This window comes from Anolis sagrei, chromosome 5, assembly GCF_037176765.1.
Source record: "Anolis sagrei isolate rAnoSag1 chromosome 5, rAnoSag1.mat, whole genome shotgun sequence".
NCBI classification, from domain to species: domain Eukaryota; kingdom Metazoa; phylum Chordata; class Lepidosauria; order Squamata; family Dactyloidae; genus Anolis; species Anolis sagrei.
Window position 1 is genome coordinate 159,828,868 of NC_090025.1, and position 19,331 is coordinate 159,848,198.

At 39.8% G+C, this 19,331-nt stretch overlaps 1 protein-coding gene across 6 annotated transcripts in view; it reads left to right on the forward strand.

The window, feature by feature from the left end:
• ATF7IP (activating transcription factor 7 interacting protein) overlaps positions 1-19,331 on the forward strand; it is a 94,508-nt gene that overhangs the window by 51,503 nt on the left and 23,674 nt on the right. For all 6 annotated transcript variants that reach the window (XM_060777185.2, XM_060777188.2, XM_060777183.2 and 3 more), the window contains exons 3-5: positions 4,735-4,818; positions 7,981-8,126; positions 12,933-13,070. In XM_060777185.2, coding sequence (XP_060633168.2) covers positions 4,735-4,818; positions 7,981-8,126; positions 12,933-13,070 — 368 coding nt within the window. The remainder of the gene's footprint in view (positions 1-4,734; positions 4,819-7,980; positions 8,127-12,932; positions 13,071-19,331) is intronic.

Consider the following 19,331-nt stretch of genomic DNA (forward strand, 5'->3'; position numbering starts at 1 on the left):
TATTCAACAAGCCTACTGTATATGCTATAGCGGGATGTGTCCAATTTCCTATATGTAACAGACTCCCTATAAAATAGTGATATAACTTCACATCTTTTAGTTCTTCCATGATTTTTTGCTTTAAAAAATCTCCTGTTAATAGAATTTGCATGGTGTTTGCATTTTGCAACCCTGCTTTTGCTTTCATGTCCATTTTTTTTCTTTGACTAGGGGACATATCCCCTTCTTGGCTAATTACTTCGATTCCTAGGTATTGTTTTAAGCACACTAAATCCTGCAGCCTAAAATGCTTACCAAGATCTGCACATATGATTTGTATTTATATTTGTGAGTATACTAAGATCATCAACATAAATCATATATTTTTCCCTCCTTGTGTATAAGCACAAGCATCTGCTATGCTATGCTTGAAGTTCAGTTTATTTAATACTTCTTGGATACATTCATTCCACCTATGGGCTGACTATTTTAAATCTTATAAATCCATATATAAGCTTTGCTTGGCTGATTTTCATACCCTGGTTCCTGTTTCGTAGACATTTCCCCATTAATACTGGCATGAAGACACACAATCCCAAAATCAAAATTTCTGGCACCATTTTAAATCTAATTTGGTTACCTTTTTTAATTTTTGGAGATAACTCAAATTCACATGCCCAAAAACTATGTAAATAATGAATAAAATCATTATGCATTGGATTGTTATTCATGCAAGAAACATTTGACCAATAATCTTAGTTATTTATTGCATATACTTTGTTTACCAGTTTACCTTTGGCACGTATTTTGTTTTCTTTCCCAACAGTATACCCACTGTCACTCAGCTCAATTTCACGCCTTTCTAGTCATAGACTGGATGCACTCAGTAATCAATAGTCAGGTTTATCGATGAACACAATATTGTCCAAATACTTTCCCAAACTGGGAACAAATGCTGATGCCATCATCTGGTATTCAGCCAGCAATCTGTCCGCCAAGGCAACGTGTTGGATCTCTTGATTTTCTGGTGTATTAAAAAATAAGGCTATTAACTGTGTGTTCTGCACATCCAGAGTCAAGCAGCCACGTAGCCTCACCATATTCAGCCTTGGTTAACATAGTCATTACACTGGCATCCATTCTTCCCCTAGCATTTTTATCATACCACCTGGGGTTCCTTCCTCTTCATTTCTTCTATCTTCTTTTTCTTTGGATAGTTTTTAATGAGATTATTAATATTACCACATCTGTAACACTTTCTCACCTTACAGCAGGATTCTTCCTGCATTCTACACCTTAACAAGGGATATTATTTTGTTCAGTACTTGTTCCTTTAAGGAACTGTTTTCTTTCTTCTTCAAACTGCCTTGCAGAAACCAAGTCCAAAGTCGGTTGTGCTTCAGGCACACTCTACCTACTAAAAACAAAACTGTCCCAAGTGGGGTCCAACAAAGATAACAAAAGAAGAGCTTTGTGGTTTTCTGTGAATACCACCTGTCTATTTTTAAGCTCTATGAACAGGTGTCTTGTTAATTTTTACACAGGTTCCATTATGCTCTCATCCTTCTTGAGTTTTAAATGGTAAAGTTGCAGAGTCAAGATAATTTTATTTCAGAAGTTTCTGTTTGATAAACTTCCTTTAACTTCTGCTAACAATCTGCTGTAGACACAGCTTCTCTTATGTACACTACTGGGCATCTTCTATGGCAAGAATTGTTGTGGCTGTTGCCTTTTGATCTTGTCTCTTTCTGCACTCGCAGCCACTGTCGGCAGAGTTTCTACAATGGACCATAAATCTTCTCTGACAAGAAAATTATTTAATTTAACATTCCAAGCCATATAATTTTCAGCGTTCAAATGTTCAAACAGCAAGCTGGATATGTGCTGTGCCATGGCTGCTTTTTATTTTCTACTAAGCAGAAAAACCAGTCGATAGGAAGAGGGAGATAGAGGCAATCATCCTCTGCCATTATAGCAAAAGAATTTCTCTTTTAGATTCTGGCTTCATTACAGTTAGTCTCTTACAGCTGTCTTGACTTGAACTTTGTATTCAGCTTCTCTGTCATCTGGTTTTCCAACTTGGATTATCTGACTACCATTATCTTGTATTTTTTACCTTGGTCTGTTTCAACTGCTTTGGTCAGTTTTGTCCTGGTCTTAACAACTTGAATATGTCCTTCACCACATTCTTCAGAAAATGTGTGATTTGGGAGTAAAATCACACAGAGAGATGGTCATAAGTACTTTATTTGTTTGGGCGAGGCCTAAACAGTAAGTGTATGAGAAATTCCCTTTTTATCTAAGGCAGCCCTTGAGACTGATAAGATCAGGCCCATCCCTTTGGGGGCACTGTTTGAGCTTTGGCCAGTGGTCATTAACAGATTCATGGAGCCCCCGGTGGCGCAGTGGGTTAAACCCTTGTGCCGGCAGGATTGAAGACCGACAGGTCGCAGGTTCGAATCCGGGAAGAGGCAGATGAGCTCCCGCTATCAGCTCCAGCTCCTTATGCGAGGACATGAGAGAAGCCTCCCACAAGGATGATAAAAACATCAAAATCATCCAGGCATCCCCTTGGCAATGTCCTTGCAGACGGCCAATTCTCTCACACCAGAAGTGACTTGCAGTTTCTCAAGTTGCTCCTGACATGACAAAAAAAAAAATAACAGAGTCCCAGGAGCACATAAATTTAAACTTTGAATATTGCAATTCAAAGTGCTCTAAGCCTTAAAGGAGATCATCAGGACTGTAGTGCAAGTTGTGATAGACAACTCAGGAGCTATGTAATTTGTGAAGAAGGGCAGATTACTGGATTTAACAATCAGGATCTAGGAATGATGCTTGCAGTGCAAGGTCTTTTCAGTGAGAATCCTCCTGCTACGAATAAGGATCATCTGGCCAACACCCTGAGCATGACCTTGAGCTCATGTCACAAATAGCAGCTCCATACAGATGCCCTTTACCCTTTGCTCAACACTGTGAGGAGCCCAAGATCTATTTGCTTCTGATGAATCCTCAATGTCTCAAGTTTTCTACTTGGATTTAAACGATGACACCTGTCTCGTGGACACATTGTCCTTCTGTCTGAAGATCGATACCACCAATTCTAGTATCGGACAGATCTTTTCATCATATATCGAGGTCAACATCAAAACATCAAATCACTGCACTTAATGGATCAGAGACTGAGACAGCTCTCAGAACTGAATCGTTCAATCTAATTTTAAAAGATTGAGAAACATACGTGGGGGCTGTTTTTTCTTATTGTTTCCTGGATGTTTGTATCTCTGTACTACTTCATAATAATGGGAATGCATATAAGTCATAAGAAGAAAGTATCACATTTCCTTTTTAAAGCATTCTTCAAGTAGTTCTCTTGTAGTAAATGTTGTGGAGGTGAGATAAGAGAAGTAAATAGTTTCTATTCCAACTAATAAGGTATATTTTTCTACTCAGCTACTTTTGCCCCCCCCCCCCCATGCAATTACCAAATTTGTGTGGGTGCTTACAAAATCAACTAATTTCTGGTCTCCCTCCCAGATGATCACAAAAATATTGTCATAGTTTTTTTTTCAAGCAGAAGGCACAGGAAAACTAACAGAAAAACAAATTAATACTGCCAATCATATTTAATCAAATGTGTAGCACCAATGATTACATTTCTAAGAATTGCCTTACTGTATATAGATGATTGACCCTCATTGCTTTTTCCACATACAAAGTAAAAGTAGATCCTAACTTTGTCCTAACAATGCTGACATACTTGAATCTTCACATCAATCTAGAGAATGTTCATCTTAAACCAATAGAAGCTATTTGAATAATTTGATCTCAGTTCAGTTCCAGCACACACAACTTAAAGAAAACCCCAAGTGTTCAACTAACTAAAAAGTAAGTAGGACTTAGACAGGAATGTCATATGGGCCAGCCAGAAGTCTCTCAGGGCTCTTGAATCTATCTTGGGGAGATCCTATCAATAAAACTACTAGCTCTGTATATGTCAGTTAGCATAAACATAAATAAACCATACATCTAGCAACTTGGTTCTGGATGATATGTTTGCAACAGCCCTTAATTGTTATTCTGGCCACAAAGTCTTGACTGACTGGGCTATATTCTAGAAGCCCTTTAGAACCTATTCAAAACCACAGCTGCTTCTGCAGTGGATTTAAAAAGAATCCAGATAGCCAAATAGAATTTCTGTTCCTTAATCCCATCTTCCACCAGAAGAATTCAGTGAATTATTGCTTGGGCATAATATTTTCCTGTCTCAATTTTCTCTCTCTCAAAGTACTTCAGACATTTCAGAATATATCACATTCTATAGCTGTGGGGCTTGCACCCCTGTTTTGTTTCTCCTTCCTGATCTTGCAATACTCATTCTGAATTGGAAATTGTACAGAATTTATTTTAAGTGAAAAATATGCTTTTAATTTCCAAAATACTAGAACCCCATCTTGCTAAAACATGCAAGTTTTATATGCTTGAAATTTGAAAACACACATATCATTACCCCAGTGATTAGCAGCCATCGTTTGCATTTTCAATTTTAGAATATAATTACTTCTTCAATATTCCATCAGTTATGATTTTGTGGCCTATAATGTAAATGAGTGATGTCTTTCATTTTTGAACAAACAAGTTTCATTTATTTCTTCTGGATAGGCAATTATACTGATTTTAACCGAATTGATACATCCATAGGAGTAAGTATAAAGACTTACTTCAATAAGGTAAAATGTTTGATCTTTTTTACAGAAGATAAAGAGGAAGAAAAAGAAAAGGAACTGAACAAGGTGGAAGAAAAAGAACAAAATGAGGAAGGAAATCTCACAGAAAGAAGTATGTGTGGCAAAAATTTGCAAATCACATTCTTGAAGAAAATATACAATTTTGAAAGTACTGAATGTCAGTGAAATCTTCAGCAAAATGTTGCTATAACAATGTCATTAATAAGAATGGTTCTGTTTGGGACTTTAGCCATCTTAGAATAGAAGTCTTGTAGTGCTAAGTGACTCTTGGTTGGGATCTAAATTGTTGAGCATAGTATCTGAGAACTTAACCTTTACTGAGAGCAGAGAAAGGAATTGACAAAATATTTCGCTTTATCTCATAGCCAAATGCAGACTAGTGGCATCTTCAGTTAAGATATGCTGAGATCTTACTGAGTTATGTCATTTATCTGTGTCTGCATATGTAGAATGCCCATATGTTTCATCAACCCATGAAATCACTGTTTGGGGTGGGGGGGGGGGGGGCACTAATATAAGAAAACAGAGTCCTGGAGGAGAACATTGTTTATTATGGAGGTTGAAAGAGAAAACCAACCTTTGCAATGACTAAAAAAAATGCAAGTATAAGATGAACTTTTTATAGTTGCAGATGACACTAAAAGAATGCCTGCTGTTGTATATGTAGAAATCACTAACTTATTTGGATTTACCCTGTTGTGCTTTTAAATTAATAGTCATTAAACCACTTGTGTTCTTTGAAAATAAGTTTTAAATATTAGATATGTGTGCTGTAGGCATGTGCAATTGATAAAAAAAAGTTTCAAAAGTCATTACAAAATCGAAGGATGCCGGATTTTTGTTTCTAAAGTGTTTCTAAAGTATAGTTAGTAAAATTTTCATTACTATAAATAAGATTAACAACATTTTGTTACTTTTTTTGTTAAGTAATTAGGCAAGTGGGGAAGCTTCAGGGACTCATCGTGATGAAATGTGCTATATTTATACCACACATTTTCCATTCTTAGACCACCGGATTTCAGAACGTTACACTTACCAACTAATTTTTGGGGAGTTGTTGAATTTTTTTAACAATATATATCTACAAGAGTGATCTATTTGAATATTATCTACAGTGCAAAAGATAACCAGGGCATCAATCACTGGAAGTTTCAGAAAGATTCACACAACTACGTATTTTGGGAGATTTAAAAAATTTAGACAAAAACATTTATCCCCCCAAAAAGCCACAACAGCAACCCCCTTGCATGTCTGTCTGTCTATATGACACACAATTAACCACATAACGTCAACTTAGCACAGTTTTGTACTATTACTTACTTTAATCCTCTTCGCAGATTCAGTAATTTTATTTATTATTAGTCTCGTTCTAAATGACTGGCTGCTGCAGCCCTCATTGAAGCTTTCTGATGCTGAGCACTGCATTCTGGGAAATGTGGTTTAGGGAGGGGCATTTTGAATTCTCTGCAAAAGGAGGCTTCATGTTCCCAAACCACCAGAATGCTGTGTTCTCAGTCTCATGCTCAGCTCTGCTAGTCCTGCCCCCAGCCGCCCTTCCTTATGGCAATTGGCAAAAGGACCTTAATTTAAACCAGTGTTTCCCAACCTTTGGGTCTCCGGTGTTGCAACCCAGATCAGGAAACAAGACCATAAGATATTAATCCACCACACTTGACTGTAGGAAAAAACAATCCTTTTTTATTGATGAAAAATGGTTACAAAATAGAGGAAAATACAAAGTCCAAAAAGCCACAGTAAAATTCAGCAGTCAGGAATATCTATGAACTAGATCAAAATTCCAAAAGCAACACTATAAAAACCTGGAACCTGTTAGCATTTCACTAACTGTACTTGGAAACTAGAAGCCTCTGGGAATGCAGGCCATGGGAACCGGGAAATCTGCCAAGGTAATGCCTCCGTCTAAACGATGTTTGATCTAACGAGAGCCTGGGGATAGACACTTAAAACTAAAGAAACTGTTTCGGGACACGCCTCCAGGCTTTGAAGCCTGTGCCTCCCTTTCCTTTAATCTGCTTGACCTTCGCAAACTCTGCGATTCACTCCTGTTTTTCCAAATCTGTCCTTTTCTATCCTCATTAAAAAAAAGGCAGGTGCTAGCTCCTCTGGAGAGCTATCACCGCTTGATTCAGAAACATTCCCATCAGGATGCGTAGTTTCACTTTCCAAGCCACTGACCTCAGAATCAACAGTTTCCAAACCATCAGGGACAAATTCATGTTCAGTAGCCTGTTCAGTTGCATCAGGAAATACAATCAGAGAATCAGATTCAGGTTCGCACGCAGGCTGAACCCCAACATCCGGGTGTTTTGGACTTCAGTTCCCACAGTTCGTAACAGCTGGTAAGCTGGCTGAGATTTCTGGGAGCTAAAGTCCAAAATACTTGGAGGCCCAAAGGCTGGGAACCACTAATTTAAACACTAGCAATGGCCAAAGTTTTGACCAAAGTTGGTTTATGCTTATACAGAATCTTAACAAAAATGATTGTTTTGATTCTAAAATTTCCCCCTCCCCCTTCGTGCATGTTTCTAATCTTGATTTGTATGTACGAATTAAATTAATTTGATATGACTTATGAGGAGTAACGATACTTTTGCACACCCCTAGTGTGCTGCTGAAGTGTCTTACTGGTTCTGACTACCCAGGTCATTCAAAACCATATGGAAAAGTCATTTTGTATTGTGTACTTTGACTAAGTATCTTTGTGGCAGTAAAGGAGAGAATGGATATGTTGGGACAACGAATTCAGTAGTTGTAGTAGTATCTATTTAAGTTACTATTAGTGTGTCACTTGTTAAATTTTGTCAAATACTTTTTTACTTTTAAAAAACCCCACAAGGTAAATGAAAATAGCACATTTGTCCAACCTGGTACTACTGCTTTCCCCAGCATGTACATTTTTCTTCATGAATCTTTCACTCTTCCTATTTTTTCTAGTTTAATTTTGTTAATCTTATGTATTAAAATTCATAGACTAAGATGTGCTTCTTGTTTTAGTCCTGATTTCTGTTACTCATTTGTCATTGATGTAACTGTTTTTTGGGAAAGAATAATGCCCTGCTTGTCAGTAGGATCTCTTATGTCAATTTGCTATTTTCTTTGTTTCTTTCTAGAATTTATAATGTTGTGATATTTGTGGTATTCTATTTCTAAATTGTAAGCCACTTTCTGAAGACCACATTCTTGAACATATAGCTAAAATTATTTAAATGAAATTAAAATATATACATTTTAGGTGAATTATCAAGAAGAAAGCGTTCCAAGTCAGAGGATATGGATAGTGTCCATTCTAAGCGTTGTCGAAATACAGGGGAGGAATATGAAGCAGAACTTGAAGTAAAAATTACAACGCGAGGAAATGTTCAACAAAATATAGAAAAGGTAGAATTGTTTATCCTCTTCTGTTTTGTATATTTGTATTCATTATGGATTTAACTATAACATGGCCTGTTTTTTTCTTGTTTAGTAATCTGTTTTTCAGAATTATCAGATCACATCACTGCTTTATCATAGTTAAACAACACTACTTTTTAATGTTGCCTGCCAATGATCCAGGTAACCAATGCAATTACACTAATAAGCTTGTAACACATAGAATCATAGTATCATAGAATCAAAGAGTTGGAAGAGACCTCATGGGCCATCCAGTCCAACCCCCTGCCAAGAAGCAGGAATGTTGCATTCAAATAATCCCTGACAGATGGCCATCCAGCCTCTGTTTAAAAGCTTCCAAAGAAGGAGCCTCCACCACACTCCGGGGCAGAGAGTTCCACTGCTGAACGGCTCTCACAGTCAGGAAGTTCTTCCTCATGTTCAGATGGAATCTCCTCTCTTGTAGTTTGAAGCCATTGTTCCGCGTCCTAGTCTCCAGGGAAGCAGAAAACAAGCTTGCTCCCTCTTCCCTGTGGCTTCCTCTCACATATTTATACATGGCTATCATATCCCCTCTCAGCCTTCTTTTCTTCAGGCTAAACATGCCCAGCTCCTTAAGCCTCTCCTCATAGGGCTTGTTCTCCAGACCCTTTATCATTTTAGTCGCTCTCCTCTGGACACATTCCAGCTTGTCAATATCTCTCTTGAATTGTGGTGCCCAGAATTGGACACAATATTCCAGGTGTGGTCTTACCAGAGCAGAATAGAGGGGTAGCATTACTTCCCTAGATCTAGACACTATGCTCCTATTGATGCAGGCCAAAATTCCATTGGCTTTTTTTGCCGCCACATCACATTGTTGGCTCATGTTTAACTTGTTGTCCACGAGGACTCCAAGGTCTTTTTCACACATACTGCTCTCAAGCCAGGCGTCCCCCATTCTGTATCTTTGCATTTTGTTTTTCTTGCCAAAGTGGAGTATCTTGCATTTGTCACTGTTGAACTTCATTTTGTTAGCTTTGGCCCATCTCTCTAATCTGTCAAGATCGTTTTGAATCCTGCTCCTGTCCTCTGGAGTATTGGCTATCCCTCCCAATTTGGTGTCGTCTGCAAACTTGATGATCCTGCCTTCTAGCCCTTCATCTAAGTCATTAATAAAGATGTTGAACAGGACCAGGCCCAGGACGGAACCCTGCGGCACTCCGCTCGTCACTTCTTTCCAGGATGAAGAGGAAGCATTGGTGAGCACCCTCTGGGTTCGTCCATTTAACCAATTACAGATCCACCTCACCGTAGTTTTGCCTAGCCCACATTGGACTAGTTTCCTTGCCAGAAGATCATGAGGGACCTTGTCAAAGGCCTTACTGAAATCCAGGTACGCTACATCCACGGCATTCCCCGCATCTACCCAGCTTGTAACTCTTATCAAATAAAGAGATCAGATTAGTCTGGCATGACTTGTTTTTGATAAATCCATGTTGACTATTAGCAATGACCGCATTGGTTTCTAAATGTTTGCAGACCACTTCCTTAACAATCTTTTCCAGAATCTTGCCTGATATTGACGTGAGGCTGACTGGACGGTAGTTGTTTGGGTCGTCCTTTTTTCCCTTCTTGAAGATTGGGACCGCATTGGCCCTCCTCCAATCTGCTGGAACTTCTCCTGTTCTCCAAGAACTCTCAAAGATGATTGCCAATGGTTCCGAAATGACTTCCACTAGTTCCTTCAATACTCTTGGGTGTAGTTGATCTGGCCCTGGGGACTTGAACTCATTTAGAGCGGCCAGGTATTCCTGTACGACTTGTTTCCCAATTTGGAGTTGGATGTCCTCAAATCCCTCATCCACTCCGTCTTGCTGAGGCTGAAGATGACTTTCTTTTTTTGAGAAAAAGATCATTCCAGTTTGTCTCAAGAAATGATGATCATTCCAGTTTGTCTCAAGAAATGACAAGCCATGTGGTTAATCAGCATTGAGGTCCCCAAACAGAGTTATGCAGTAGTGTGGTCTGGATTCAAAAATAAGACATAGTCTCTACCAGTGCCCAAAGAGCTGACTTCTCAAGGACACAGTTTTTTTGTGTAGACAGCTAGGGCAACACCAACTGATCTTGAGGTGTGTTGAGCCTCTCATCAAACACTCCTGTTCTACACTCCTGTACTGCTAGCTTCTCTGAGAAGAGGCACAACATCTTACTTAAGGTAGTCAAAGAAGGAAGAAAGCAGGAGTAGGATTATTTTAAAAATAAATCATTTGTAGGTTTGTAAAAGAGCTAAAGTCAACCTTAAAGAGAAGAAAATTGTTTGGGATTTAAACACGCAGTAAAATAATATTATTTCCTAAAATAATTTTAAAAGCAATTTTATGATTTTAGAAGTCTGTGCTGGTGGTGTTTTTTTTTTTTAAGTAGCTTTTGTTATACATTTTAAATGTGTGAATTGCAGTTAGACATGTGGGAAAGTGAATGAAATGTCATTTTACACATTAATATAGCTAGACAAGATACAAAAATAGGGACAGTATATTCAGCGTGTTTATTAAGTAATCAAAAATTCTTTATAAAACAACTTCGTGGATATATTGGGAATGCCTGGAAAAAGGAGGAAGAATTTGTAATAGCATCCTTGACCCTTGCCCTAGCAGAAATGTGCTATAAATGAGATTGTTATAACTAAAATTTCAAAAGTTGATATTGTACTTGAGCTAACATATCATGTCCCAGTTACTACATTAAATTTATTAATTCGTTATTAATTATTCTTAATGCAGAGGGTGCTATTATACAGGGAAATTAACTCAATTTCATTTTAATTCTATGTACCTAATGGTTTTTGAGACATCTGCTTAAAAAGTCATCAGTCTATCCCATTTATTCATTATTTTACTGCTATTTTATTGATAGAAAAGAAATAAACACAATATACTTATTATAAAGTGAGCAAACATATCATAAAGTGTGTGTGTGTGTGTGTGTGTGTATATACATACACATACACTACCCTACTCATCTAATAGTTCATAAATCTTTGTTAGCCATTATCAAAAGCTCCCTTACTCAGTTTTCCAGAAGGGTCATCAGTAAACAGTTCATCCAGAAGGTCCAACTCTTTTTCTTCACTTCCCTTTCTATGTATATCAGTGTTTTAAAAACCAGTCTCCCTCAGGATAGCCCAGTCATGAATTTACTATCTTACAAAGTCAGCTGTGGCTTTTCTATTCAATTTTTTCAGTTTGACCTCAAGCTAGACCTGTTTCTAAATCTTGTCAACCTCCTTGGTGAAGTCATTAATATTCCAGAAGGGTTTTCTCTAACTTTAATGTCTGCCTCTGAATTCTGGTTCCATGAAGTTCTGTTTTGCATGAATTGGCTCCCTTGTCAGCTTTTCCACAGAGATATGTATTTCTTTTATTTAACTCTTAATTCTTTCCTCAGCAATCTCAATTAATCCAAAATTTGGGTTAATCCATTAAAATCCAATTCTGATGAGGCTGTTTGTTCTCATTTTGAATTAAGTTGTTATAGCTAAACACCAGGTGGCAGAATGTTTTTGCTTCCATGTTGACAGCAGGCACTTTGCCATGTGGGTCAATTAAACTCAGTTAAATAGTCCATGAACAAAGCAGACTTGCCTATGTACTTATAAAAGTCCTTTTTTTTTATTCCACCCTCTTCACAGAAAAGATTTACAGGCATCTCTTTCCTTCTCCTCCTCGCTGTCCTCTACATTTCCCTCTTTTATCCTTCCCGGCCACTTACCCACACCTCCTTCGCAATCACTCATCTGCCTTCTATCAATGTGTTTCCAGCCTCAGCTTGCATATCTTTCTCTGAAGTTAAGGGAATAAGTTTTCTTTCTATTAAGTGTGGTCCCCTCGATATTCCTCACACACTTACATGGCCCAAAACTATAGTTATTGTAGGTAGCAACAATGCAGCACCAGTCACCAGAATTCCAATCCAAAGTCAACATAGCCAGCAGTCTAAAGATAGTAGAGTCCAAGGTTGAAGTCAGAATCCAAAACAGAGAATTTCAAAGTCTAGTCCAAAATCAACAAGGCCGATCATCCAAAGAGTTCAGAATCTTCATTGTTACCAGTGCATAAATGCATTAATTATTCGATCAGCCTCATCGCAAAAACTGCACGTGATAGAGAAAAAATAAAGACAGATCTGCACAAAAACCTCTGTAAGAATGACCTAAAATCATATCTGATGAAAAATACTTGTTGGCTTGTGGTTAATTAGATTCTATTGATATCAGTTCATAATTACATTAATTATCTGATTAGCCTCATTTCAAAAACTGCACATGATAGAATAAAATACAGTTCTGAATTCAGTGCAAAAAACTATAAGAAAGACCTAAAATCATATCTGATGAAAAATACTAGTTGGCTTGTGGTTAATTAGATTCTATTGATATCAGTGCGTAAGTGCAGTACTTATTCAATAAGCATAATCTCAAAAACTACATGTGATCGAGAAAAAATAAACACAAATCTGAATTCTATGCGAAAAACTCTTATCAGAATGATCTAAAATTATATCTGATGAAAAATACTTGTTGACTTGTGTTACACGAATATGATGTGAAATGTGCAGACTTCAAAGTAGTCTGCTGTAATGTACCATTTGTTGTCATATTTGAAAAAGTTGATGTGATGGGAAAAATAAAGGCATATTTAAAATCAGCAAAAAATTGATTTGAACTGTGCTACTCTCATTTCTGATGATTACAGAAAATTTGATTTTGTTGACTTGTGTAATTTATGTGAATTTACAATATAACTAATAAATCTTGATATATTTTTGCAGATCATCCATCGGTTTCTAGAAGAGAAGTTCAGTGCCCTGCAGTGTGCTGTATTTGATAAAACTCTAGCAGATTTGAAAACCAGAGTGGATAAGGTTGAATGTAGCAAGAGACATAAAACAGCAGTTACTGAATTACAGGTACATATGCATGTATTTTGTAGACTTTATATTATCATTTTGCCATTTTCCCCAGCATCGGAATGTTCAATTCCTATTCATAAGCATTCCAGTTCTGACTGCAGCACTGAGAATGTCTGCCAATGGGATAAGAAAGGTCCTGATTTCAACAATTCCCCTTTTCCCCAATAGTTCACTATACAACTTCCTTATCTGCTGTAGAGGAATCCTCAGTTTTTTCTTCATGGACTCTATGAATGCACACATGTAGAGTATCGGGACCTGCGCAGGCTCCAACGGAAAACTTCCCAAGTTTAAACTCCAAGTTTTGCAGTCCCCTTGCAGGGCTTAAAAGCACCCCGCGCGTACGCTCCGCAGTTCCTCTTTTTCCACTGCAAAGCTAAGCTTTGGAAAGTTCCTTCGCAATTTCGACAACGCGGTTTATGAGTCCTAGGGCAAATCAAACCTGAATTCTCCTTAGAAGCCAGGATGACTAAATTGAGACTGTTATACTTTGGAGATATTATGAGACGGCATAAATAATTAGAAACACAATACATGCTTGGTAAGTCAGAAAGTAATAGGATGAGATAACTGCATTAAAGATGGACTGAAGGAGGCTACAGTTCTGAGTCTGGAAGATCTGCGCAGGATTGATGATAATAGGGTGATTTTGAAGATCACCATTAATTTGGTTCGATAGAAGCTAATAACTTCAAATACTATATATATTCCAGTATAAACTGAGTTTTTCACACACACCCCTTTTTTAAGGGTGGAAATGCCCATGGCTTATACTCGAGTCAAGGTTATGTAGTATTCTACTCTGTTATTATTTTTATTACATTTATGATTTTACTCTATTATTAATACATTACCATTATTTCACGCTATTTTTTATTTTTATAATTTTACTCTATTATTACATTTATTATTTTTTCTCAATTTATTGTTAACATTACATTTATTATACTTATTATTACATTTATTATTTTACTCTATTGATGTCTATTTTACTCTATTATTTTCATTACATTTATAATTTTACTCTGTTATTATTGGAAGGATATGTAACACATTTACATTGAAGAAGGTTAGAATAATGATTTAATCAGAGTTGGGCAGTCTTATCTTAAATTACAGTTTTATGTAAACACTCAAAAACATTTAACTAATGCCTCAATTAATGTAATTTTATTGGTATCCATTTTTATTTTGAAATTTACCAGTAGCTGTTGCATTCCCTACCCTTGGCTTATACTCAAGTCAATTGGTTTTCCCAGTTTTTTGTGGTAAAATTAGGTGTCTCGGCTTATATCGGTTCGGCTTATACTCGAATATATAAGGTTTCCCATCGTGGTCAACTGTGAATATGTACATATGGTAGTTTCTGCGCCTGAGCAAACAGCTTCGGAACCTTCTAGCTAGATTTGAAAACTTTGGCGGTTGGCCCGACCCACTCTCCCCTTGTGAGTATAAATAGCAGGTGGGCGGAGCCACCACCTCAGTTCTTTTGATCTGCCGCTCTGTCAGCAGCAAAAGAACCTTTGCTTACAAATTGCCTTTAGGACTGCCTGTGTTTTTGACTGGGTTGCATATCATTTCACTGTCTCTCTCCCTTCCTGAGCTCAGACTGTTTCTTGGATTTACTGAAGGTTTACTAATAAACAATCCACTCCCCTGTGGAGAATACGGCGGCTCCATCAGCCTTTAAGCGCTGTACTGCATGCTCAACTTTTTATTCAGAGAATGATGGCCATTCTCTCTTCCTTCTCTGCCTGGGGGACAGCCATCTATCCCAGTCTTGCACTATCTGCCAGGTGTTTACACCCCAAACAAGAAAAAATAGGGTGTCTTGCCTTAAGGCTGAGCTATACTAGTGAGCCTTGCTCCCTCCATCCCAGGCCAATAGCGCTGTCAGTGCTTCTGCCCCCTCAAGGGGTAATAGCAATAACGCCTTACCAATGGTGGCTGTTGAAAAGATGGCACCTTCCGGAAAAAAGAAAAAAACTAAGAAGGTGAAGGGTCATGGTGGCTCCAGTGAAGCCAGAAAAATCCTTCCCTAAAGGGTTGGGACATCTGCTGCCCCACCTCAGAAAACGGCAGCTCCTTTTTTGGGGCAGGAGCATGGCAATCAGAGCCTAACCGCATTGATTGCGCAGCTCGATTTAACTCTCCCCTTGCGAGTGGGGAGGGCCCTCAGCCCCCTGAGGAGATTCTGGCCCCAGACCCTACACCACCATCTCTTTCGATACCGACGCCATTCCTCCCAACGCCCTCCATACCGGAGGCCCAAGATCAAGAGGAAGATGGTATACTTCTGGTTCCGCCCCTGCCTTCAGGCCCATATCCGTCCCAAGCCTGCTCAAGGGCTTGTTCGCACCAGAGGCGTGATCACCCACCTTCCCGATGTCGATCTCTGCATTGACGTCGCAATCGCTCCATCTCGAGAAGCGGATTGAGTCCCTCCTCCTCCAGCCCCTCAACCATATTGGGACATCAATCCCGCAGAAGAGGCAAGAGACATGCCCGCTGGTCTCAAGCCTCTTCTTGCTGGAGTGGACATGCACCTAGCCATCTGGCCATTCCCTCAAATCCTGCCTACTGGCAAATATTCCAGAGGGGACAATATTTCTACTTTGGGCCCCTCCCTTCTTACCTTCCCAAGAGGGAATGAAAGCAGGGAGATATCTTTCCATTTGGCATGCAGTATGGGCCAATACCGGATGTGGCTTTTCAAGTGCCCTCTGTGACCATATCGGGTACAACACAAGAACCAGCGCAGTTAGCGCCCTTTAGTGTACAGCCTGCCACTAATCATAGGACAGTACTGCTAGTGCCCTCTATGGCTCAGCCAGCATCTGTACAGACAGTGCAACTTACTGCTCAATACAACTAGCAGCCTATTGGCTATAATGTAATTACAGGAGGAGACAATCTAGATAAAATAATAGAACTTGATGAGTCAGAAACATCAGATGAAGAAGCTTCTGTTCATAAAGAGGCTAAGGAGGATATTCAACACTTACCTCCAGGAGAAGATTTCAATAAATTTGTTAGATTAGTCTCACGAGTGGTCAAAGCATTGGACCTTCCTACTCCTAAGCTACCAGCTCCTGTGGAGGATGCTCTTTTTCCTTCAAATGAGCAACAGCTACCTACAACACCAGCACTTCCAAATTTACCATACCTTCTAAAGTTAAGCAAGGTGCCTGGTATGCCCCCAGCCATTGCCCCTACAATTCCCAAGAGAGTTGACTCTTCATACAAGATTGATTTATCTGCAGCAGACTGATTAGTCTGCCCCTTTAGACCAAACACTGTTGTGGCCGAAGTACCTCAGTGTAGACGTTCAAGAAAACCAACTTTGTCACCAGTGGACAAAGAGGGCAAAAAGATAGCTTCTATGGGAAAGAAAGTACACTTGTCAGCAGGACTCCTTACTCGTATGTCGCACTATGCGGCATACATGAGTGCATACCAGACCTTCTTGTGGAACAAAATCTTGCCATATTTTGACCTTTTGCCTCTCGAAGAACAGCGTCTGCCTAAAGCCTTACAGGCGGAGGCTTTAACCCTCTCTTGAATTCAAAAAGACTTTGTGAAACATATGGCAGAGTCCGCGGGTAAACTGCTTGTACCGCCACGTCCATCCGTCGGCATGGCTGGCTACGCTCTTCAACCCTTTCTGAAGAAGGTTGTGCTTTAGCTGAAGATTTGCCTATGAATGAAGGACTTTTTAACCCTTTACTTGACGAAAAACGAAAACATAACCAAGAAGTGTGTCAGGCAGCGCACAAGTTTGGGTATCCCCCACAGCCTTTTTCCAGCAAAACCCCTGGTGGCAACCCCTTCTTTACTTACAGAAGGAATTTTGGTAATTCTTCAGGTTTTGTTCCAAGGGGCCGTACCACCAATAATGCTAGACCCCAGGGCAGGAAACAGCAGTATGGGTCTAAGAACCGATTTCAACCATATAAAAATAGATCCAAGCAGACTGGGGGACCTATTTTCCCATGTTTGGAAATCGCCTGGCGCAGTACTTTGACACCTGGGCAACAATCACTTCTGATCGGTGGGTCCTCCAAATTATTCAGTCAGGTTACTCTATTGAGTTTAGTAGGCAGTCACCTGTTGGTTGCCTAAGGTTCACCAATCCTCCCCCCCACCACCACTTTTAGAGGAAGTTGCTGCTCTATTACAGAAAGGAGCAATCTCTCACCTGCATCCTACTTTTTTCTTCGAATGTTACTTCTCCCGCTATTTCTTAGTATCAAAGTGGGGTGGTTCTAAGATCTTAGAGGGGTGAACAAGTACATACATTCTAGAAAGTTTCAAATGGTTTCCCTTGCCTCAATACTTCCGCTGTTGAATAAAAAGTCTGGTTCGCTACAACTGATTTGAAGGACGCTTATTTCCATTTATCAATAGCAGAGAATCACAGAATATTCCTTGCCTTTAAGACTGGTAATCAAGCGTTTTGCTTTAATATTCTGCCCTTTGGGCTAATGACTGCTCCATGTGTTTTCACTAAGTGCATGGCCATAGTGGCAGCACATCTACGCACTAAGGGAATTACGGTTCACCCATATATAGATTATTGGAAATAGTTCATGCTACCGCTCAGAGGTCCATGTTAGATCTACACTCTCTCTGCCCCGGTCCCTAGGTCTCGTCGTGAACCTGGAGAAATCTCAGCTTCAGCCAACCCGCAAAATCCAATTTATTGGTCCTGTGCTGGACTCGGAACAACAGAGGGCTTTCTTACCCAAAGAGCGTTTCCAGGCCCTTCGGACCTTGGTTTTGCAGGCCACCAATTCACACAGTCTCAGCCAAACAGGTCCAAATTTTGTTGGGCCACATGGCTTCTACCACCTTTGTTACCCCTCATGCAAGACTTCATCTGCAGTCCCTTCAGGTGTGGTTCCTCTCTGTTTATAACCCCACTTCGGACAGCCCTCGTATGCTTTTTGTGATGCCTCAGTGTTTGCGACTCCTTGACATGGGGGACCTACCACAGCAATGTTTGTGCAGGTCTTCCGTCAATCTACTCCATCCAAGGTCCTTACTACAGACTCCTCCCAACAGGGAGGCCTCATAGCACATGGCCTCTGGTCACCCACAAAAAGCATACTACATGTAAACATACTAGAACTGCTGGCCGTAGAAAGAGCACTAAAGGTCTTCGAGGTTGTGCTTTTGGGAAAAGTGGTACAACTGGTGATGGACAATACTACAGTGATGTATTACCTGAACAAACAGGGAGGCACTCATTCTCCTCCACTTTTGCACTTAACCCTAAAGATCTGGAAGTGGTGCATAGACACCGCAATCCACATGTTAGGAGAAGAAAACATTCTGGCAGACACATTGAGCAGGACCCCACTCACCCATCACAAATGGTCCTTGAACATGGAGGCCATTTGAAATCTCTTCCTGATGTGGGGCTCTCCAGAGTTGGATCTATTTGCCAGCCCACAGAACGCAAAGTGTCCTCTTTATTGTGCACGCCAAAGGAAGAATCTAGATCAGGGATGTCTGGGCAATGCGTTGCCTTCAACTTGGAATGTTCTTCCCATGTATGCCTTCCCACCGTTCCCTCTTCTGCTCAGGGTGATTGCTAAATTGCAGCAGGATGGGGGGGGGGGTGCATCTTGGTGACTCCTTGGTGACCTTGCCAACAATGGTTCACTCCCCTGTTAGAGATGTCCAAAGGGGTGTATGTCCGCCTCCCTTCCAGAGTGGACCTCCTAACATCCCAGGAAGGGAAGGTTCTTTATCCAGATGTCCAGAACCTAAGGCTTACAACATGGAGGGTGCTTCCCAATCACTAATTGGTTTATCCTCCCTTTCTAAACCAGTTGTGGAGATAATAGAAGCAGTCCACAGGCCCTCCACTAAACACTTCTATATTTATAAGTGGTCCCGTTTTTCCAAGTTTGCTTCCCAAAAAGGATGGGACCCTGTGTTAGCCCCAGTTTCCTTAGTGTTAGATTTTCTGGTTTCTCTATCCAAAGCAGACCTATCCTTATCTTCTTTGGAATGTTATTTTGCAGCCATTTCCTGGTTCAGAAGGAAGTCCGGCCTACCCTCTTGTTTTGCTGATCCCTTAGTCAGACTTTTCCACAAAGGGTTTGGGAATATTAAGCCTACAGTTGTCCCGTTGGTGCCTGCCTGGAGCATTGAGCTGGTTTTGTCCTTTCTAATGAAACCTCCGTTTGAGCCCTTAGGTACGGCCAATATGCTCTATCTGTCCTGGAAGACCTCCTTGCTCGGAGATCT